General features: G+C 47.3%; 1 protein-coding gene across 1 annotated transcript; it reads right to left on the bottom strand.

Moving 5' to 3' along the window:
- Window positions 1–1,140: 1,140 nt before the first annotated feature.
- On the bottom strand, window positions 1,141–6,267 carry LOC101763439. Its single transcript, XM_004955027.2, has 8 exons — window positions 4,797–6,267; window positions 3,765–3,876; window positions 3,531–3,635; window positions 3,317–3,451; window positions 3,018–3,227; window positions 2,813–2,938; window positions 2,644–2,750; window positions 1,141–2,025 (listed from the first exon to the last, which is right to left on the bottom strand). Exons 1-8 carry the CDS (start codon window positions 5,205–5,207, stop codon window positions 1,387–1,389), a joined length of 1,845 nt encoding a protein of 614 aa, XP_004955084.2. The 5' UTR covers window positions 5,208–6,267; the 3' UTR covers window positions 1,141–1,386.
- Window positions 6,268–6,798: the final 531 nt, after the last annotated feature.

Below are 6,798 nucleotides of genomic sequence, written 5' to 3'. Positions count from 1 at the left end.
GGAAACGGCCGCGGTACAGATCCGCAGTTGGCACGGCGTCGGAGAATGATTTGCCGCCCAGAGCTGGTGGGAGCGGGAGTACGCGGGCGCCAGCCAGAGACCCGGCTGTCAGGGTAGACAGAGGGTACTGCAATTCTCAAGAACGATAAAAAGTTTGGGAAGTTCCAGAGGTATTTTGACAGGCAGATTTAGATCCAGAGTAGTACACGGACTAAACAAAACAAAAGATAAGCGCTGTTCTTAGTTTGTAATAAAGCTGCAGAAAACTGAAATTAGGCGCGAAAATAGATTGAAGGTTGAAGTCTTGCGCTTTAAACTCGGCGATGCACTCATGCACGTTGCGACTGCTAAGCATCTGGAAGGCCGAAATCAGTTCCTAGCTGGTTCTAGTTGAAACATATCTGCATTGTTTGAATTGATAGGATTAACAGGAACTTCTAGGTGCTAATCTAGCTGGTCTACTGCTTGATTTAGATAAACAACATGATGTACTAGATCTACACGGTGACATCCTGGAAAGAGAGAAAGAGACACTGACCGTCGGTCTTGAGTGAAGTGGTCGTCGAGGACGCCATTGGGCGTTGTCGGGGTAGGAGAGGTGCGTAGTGAAGCGCAGTCCGTCAGTGAGGAGAGTGGCGGGTGTGGCAGTGAGCTTCCCGTCGCTCTCAGCGCCTCCCTCTAGATCGGTCTAGGGTTTGGGTGTCGATGGCTTGGTGGCACGGCGAACATTGGTTCGCGTGCCCCGGCTGCCATCTCTTTATATGGCGCTGCGCGACGGGGGCCCACCAACCATATATGGTTGGGACGCCCCCGATCAGGGCGATGATTGGGGATCCTTCTCGGATTTGGCCGTTGGACTAAATCCGGAAAGAGATCAATCCTAACATGAATTGCAGTTTAGTATGCTTTGTAGCAGGAAAGACCTTCATGTCACAGGCAAATTTAGCAGCGCTAAGCATGCAAGGACTAAAATTACAGTAGTCCACTAAAAGAGGGCAACGTGACGATCATCAAGCACGGAGTAATAACAGTCACGAAGTGGAGACGGCAATGTTTTCTTTACGATGACAATGTCTAAATTTGGAGTACCAATTTGCATTTCCCTCAATCTAAAAAAGCAATAAACCAACGATGAGCTCGTCAGCGTCAACTGGTATCTACTCGGCTTATATTGAAAAAAGCCAATCAATGTTTGTGTTTACAAGCATCCTTACAGGTTGCTAGGTTACAAACCAACTAGAGCACAGAGGAAACAAACAGAGCATCTACTGTTCTATCTGCAGATATTTCACCTGGACACTGCACTTTCTTCGTTCTAACATTCTGTTAAGGTCTGTACCATACTACCATACAACGAATGCACAGAAAGGAGAAGATACATGTTTGCTAGCGCAACTGCTCGCGCGTAAGGAGCTCATCTCTTACTGACAGAGATCTAGCATTGCGTCCATGCTGACGGAAGGTGTAGACAGTTGCCTTTATCCCTTTGACTTTCGGGTTCATAAGATCGTCAACCGGTGCAAAGTAATACTGCAGGTAATTCCCAGTCCGTTTCGCCACACACAACATGAGCCCCGCAGGGAACGAACACGGCTGCCAGAGGAAAAGATCTGAACCTTCAAGCTTCACCTTGGGCAGTCTCTCTTTGCCAGCCTGCACCTTGCCTCTCCGGGACTGCAGCTTCTCGTCTTCCACAGCTTCTGCTGGTTCACAAGCACAGCCACAGCGCTCACATACCACCAGACGGCAGCACTTGAGCCTGTAGAAGGCCGTCCCCTTGTGACACGCCTCGCACTTGTAGAATGGTGGAGGGTGAGGGTCCCCGTACCCACCTCCGGTGCCCAAAGTGGTAATATAAGCTTCTTTCTTCCTGGCACCCACAGTGCCACCTGATTTGTGAGCTGAAGCTGAACGGACAATGGCCGCTTTGTCTTTAACTTTTCCCAAGGACAATGGAGCAAACTTGCTACTGTTTGATGCGGTGGAAGAGGATTGCCCAATACATTTGGTGGTCACAACACAACCCTAAGAAAACAAAAAAAATATAATGTTATTTTTTGAATATGGACTGCCAAGTGGAAATCTTACTACAGGTTGGTACAATACTGAAGAAATCCTAATTTGCTAGAAAAAGGGATCAAACGTGAACATCGGCGTATATATTCCTAGATTACAGCGTGTTGTGTGTGCACCGAAGGTTATAGGAACAAAGGCCCTCTAATATTTGGACATGAATTATTATAGAAACTAACAACAATATTAACAAATATAATCGAATTAAATAAATATAAAGATATTTAGCATAACTGATAGGTAATTAATTTTAGATATTGTTTTGATGCCAAGATTTAAGACGGGTAGATTGTAAATAAAAATCCATTATTAGGATAGTAAAGGAACAGTAGACATAATGAAACACAATCTCTAAAAGTAATAGCAGAACTAAAGCACAGTCACTGCTAGTTTCTAGAAAAGGAGTTTAACTGAAAGGTAATCAGGAATTGTTAGCATTCCATACGCATAACAATTTCCACTGACTGGAAAAATTCTGAGATAAAATGTATGCACCATGGAACGCATACAAATTTGCACTTCTAACAGAAGAAATGTATGCACCATGGAATGCAAGATGCTATCACTGACCTTGTGCAATCTCCATTCATCGATAGTATCTAATGCATCCACATGTTGATGGTTATTGTCTGAGGAGCAACCTCCACACATAAAAGGTACTTGATTGATTCTGTCAACTGCATATTTGAAATTGATTTATTGAACAGGCATTGGAAAAGCAAAAAAAAAAAAAAACTACCTCTCCTGCTCAGCAGAGAAGGGTGCCTGGGTATCTGCAGTCTGATGTTTCGTGGCATAGCAGAAGGCTTCACTAAATGCGCACTATGCTTCCTACCCTCAAAGGCACCATCGGACTCATCACAAGCTGCAACAAACATGATAATCCGACTTTTAAGATTTTATTACTGAATATCTGATGAACTTCAATAGATTCAGGCCAATACCTGAGGATATATGAGTCGGCGCGGTATCAGTCTGCCAGTCCTGTTCATTGACTTCATCCTCCTCTTCACTGACTTCAGGAACTATGCTGTCATTGATAGGATCTATTACATACTCATGTTGATGGCAATTATGTGAGGGGCCTTGGTGCATCAATCTAGCTGGTACAGCCTTGTGGATGGATCTTGGAGGCACCTGATTGCCCCCCTCAACTGCATATTTGAAATTGATTTACTGACATGAATTGCAAGAAAAATGTGCAGTTGGTCTATGAACAGAGGAGACAAGAAAAAAGATCTACCTCTCCTATCCAGCAGACAACGGTGCCTAGGTGTCTGTATTCTGATGTTTTGCAGCATAGCAGAAGGTTTCATGGACATCGCACTGTGATTGCTACCTTTAAAGGCACCATCGGACTCAAAATTCTGATCACGAGCTGAAAACAAAAAAAATGATTGTCCTAAATATCATATTACGCTGAAGAACTGATAAACCCAGGGGGCTTCAGGCCAAACCTGATGATAGACAAGATGACACAGTATCAGTCTGCCAGTTGTTCTTATCACAAACCTCATTCTCCTTTCCTCTCGCCTTAGGAAATCTCAAGTCATTGACAGAACCTATTGCACCCATATATTGACGAAACTTATGAGAGGTGACTAGGTGAGAGCTCCACGCATCAATCTAGCTGGAGTTGCAAGAAATAATTGCCGCTGATCTATGAATGGAGAAGACAAACGAGAACATACCTCTCCTATCCAGCAGAGAAGGATGCCTGGTTGTCTGCAATCTGATGGTTCGCAGTGTAGAAGACGGCTTCATGAAATCTGCTCTGGTTGGCAACCTCCCTTGCCCTTTTTCCTGCAGTAGAAGATTTGGATCGATTTATTTCCGATTAACTGTGGGCTATGAAAGATCAAATGGACAGAGAAAATAAAAAAGTGCATACAAAACCAGGAGCTGCATGAAACAATTGAATGGAACCAGATGCTAAGTAATCCAACTTTGGATAGATGATGAAGAAGTTAACAAATAAATGAAGATAGTAATAATATGATAATGATTGAGAAAATATTTCTCTTATTTTTGGCCTTCCAGAATTGACGAACAGAAATGTGAGAATAAGCCCAAATCGTCCAAAGTGCAAGATTCTTTACATGTCAGTTAACTAGCATGTGGATTCCAAACAATTTTAATACTCCAGAATTATTAGCTGATGAAGAATATATGCAGGGAAAAGAAAGATAACACTAAGCAATAGAGCCGTCTGTTCCTGCAATTCATGAAAGAAAGTGAGTGCTTCCATCCAAGAAAATACCACTAATCCAGAAAATAATTATCCAGCAGCATTCAGAACGTCAATCAAACAATAAGAAAAGAATTAAGGCCCAAGAAACCGTCTCTACTCCAGAAAAGAAGAATTAACGTAATATTTTCGGCATATTCGAACAGCATTCTAGAACCGCAAACTATTAAGAAAGTAATGGAGATCGACTTAGCCCATCCAAGAAATCTCCTCTGCAATCTCCTCTGCTCCAGAAAAGAAAAGCTGACACGATGTATTGGCGTATTCCAAAAGCATTCAAGAACCGCGAACTACCAAGAAAGGAATTGAGATAAAAAGGCAGGCCAAGAACCAAGAAACATCGAAACCAATTCCGTCTCGAGGAATTGGGATGAAAAGCATGCCAAGAACCAAGAAACATCGGAACTAACTCCGTCTCCAGCAAGAAACTGTCTGGAACAACGCAAAATGACACCAAGAGAACATGAAAACTGACCAGTCTCCGCGTGACGGATGAGGAGGCGTCCTCGCCTCCGTGCGTCTGGCGGTAGCCGCCGCCGCCGCGGATGCACGAGGAAGGCGAGGCGGGGCTGGGGTGGGTGAGCGATCCGGCTCTGTCGGAGTGGGGCGGGCGGCTTCCGTAGCGCGGGCTGCTTCCGCCCGTGGCGGAAATTGCGAGCAGCATCTTCGTGTTGTTCCCCGCGGAGGCCTCAACCTCGGGCTTCAGCTTGGCGTCGGCGCCGTAGCAGGTGGCAGCCCGCGTGGCCTTGGAGCGGGCCGGGGAGGAGCCCGACGAGGCGCAAGAGGCGGCGGCGGGCTCTCTGTTGCAGGGGAACGGGAGGAGGTGGCCGGCGCGGCGCGTGTTGGTGCTGCCGCCGGAGGAGAAGCCGCCCCGGACGGCGGCCATGTTTTTGGTTTCTTGTTCTGCTCTTCTTTCCGAAGCTTTCCGTTGTCCTGGTAGTTGGAGAGCGCGGACGATGGGAAGAAATTGGCAGGATGTCTGCGGGCTTTATATGTTTTGGATGAACGATTGCAAGGCCTGCCTGGGCTATCCGGTTGTTGGGCCAGAATATGTGACAAGTTGGCCCAACTCTGCAGCGGATGAAACACACACCTCGGCCTGCATTTCTAGAGCAGCAGCTTAGTTCAGTCAGAGACACCAGCAAGTTTGAGCAATTTTTACCAATGGCTCTCTTCAGAATCAATCAATCAGAACTCAGCACTTGACGGAAAAAATTCACTCTTTTAAGGGTACTCAGGGAAATCTCAGCTTGTTATAATCTCTGGACTAGCAATTGTGCTTCAAATTACCGAATTCTGATCACTGAAGAAATTATGATGTGCCCTCTTGTCTGCACTCTGAAGTTGAATAAGGGGAACCAGACTTTGAAGACCAAGGGCACCAGAGTTTGCCCTTTTGACTTTTGAGAACCAAGAAATGTGGCTGACTTTGGGCTGAAATCGAAGAATTTACACCAGCTTCTTCGATGGACTGTGCCTGTTGAATAGTTGAGCACCTTCCCTTTGATCGGGCGATGGCGATCTGAGCTCCTCAAGCTGTCAGGCATAGCATTGCACCGGCCCACAGCCGCGATGCATAAGAACCTCCCTCGCAATCCGCTACAATCTGACCAATCTTGGAACCAGGGATGCATAAGAACCTCCCTGGCAGTTGCAGTTGCCGTTGAGGGCGGGGACGTCGCAACAATGCAGAGAATCTGGAGGCGCATGAAGTCGGAAGCCGAGATCGGTGTACCGGTGGAGCTGATGCTCTTGCGACGCCGGCATCCGCCAGGGATAAGCCCGCCAGACTCCGCGGTGGCGGGGGACCGAGAGGCGGCGGAGGTTGGGGAAGCTGGCGGCAACGGCCGTGACGCCGCGGTCGAGCTCGTCGTCGCCGACGCCGAGGAACCAGGAGGCGCTGAGCGGCGGGTCCGCACTGGTGTCTAGAGTTAGCGACACCACGCCGAAGGTGAGGAGCGGGGAGGTGGGTCAGCGCGGTCGGGGGCTCGGGGCGGCAATTGAGGCCGGGCCCCGGGGAACCGGGGCGGGAGGCGCATCCAGCGACACGGCGCCCGTGAGGCGGGGCCCCAAGAGGTAAGCGAGTATGCGGAGGGCTAGCGGTTTGATCGGGCGGCGGCGCGGGCGCCATCGCAGCAAAGCGCGCGCGGAGCCGCGGTGGGTGGGTAGGCTTGTCCGTGCCACTGCCACATGTCAGGCTAATCACTGGCTTCTGCAGTATTCAAGTATTGTGGAGGGATTCGGCCACTGATGTGTGGGCCTCACCGTGACATATGATAAGTCTACACATCTCAAATTAAGGTAAAACAATGGCATCTAGTATCATAGCAATAATATCATATGGTCATTTTGCAAGCATGAAAGAATAAAGTTTAGAAAATGTTTTAAAGGATATGAAGGGGGACCTCCATGAAGTAAAAAAAAAACTGAAAAATGTTATAGTAGCACATAGAAACAAAAAAGAAATATTCAATTTA

This window comes from Setaria italica, chromosome I (assembly GCF_000263155.2).
Source record: "Setaria italica strain Yugu1 chromosome I, Setaria_italica_v2.0, whole genome shotgun sequence".
Taxonomy (NCBI): domain Eukaryota; kingdom Viridiplantae; phylum Streptophyta; class Magnoliopsida; order Poales; family Poaceae; genus Setaria; species Setaria italica.
Note: the sequence above shows the minus strand (reverse complement) of the source record. Positions and strands in the feature narration are given on the sequence as shown.

Bases quoted from the DNA above. Each gene is read 5' to 3' on its own strand.
- LOC101763439 (XM_004955027.2), bottom strand. From the start codon at position 5,207: ATGGCCGCCGTCCGGGGCGGCTTCTCCTCCGGCGGCAGCACCAACACG. The intron at 3,636-3,764 runs GTATGTTCTCGT...TGGGTGCAATAG, and splicing joins TTCTCTGCTGGATAGGAGAG to GTTCTGTCAATGACTTGAGA. The intron at 2,026-2,643 runs GTCAGTGATAGC...TTGTTTTCTTAG, and splicing joins ATGAATGGAGATTGCACAAG to GGTTGTGTTGTGACCACCAA.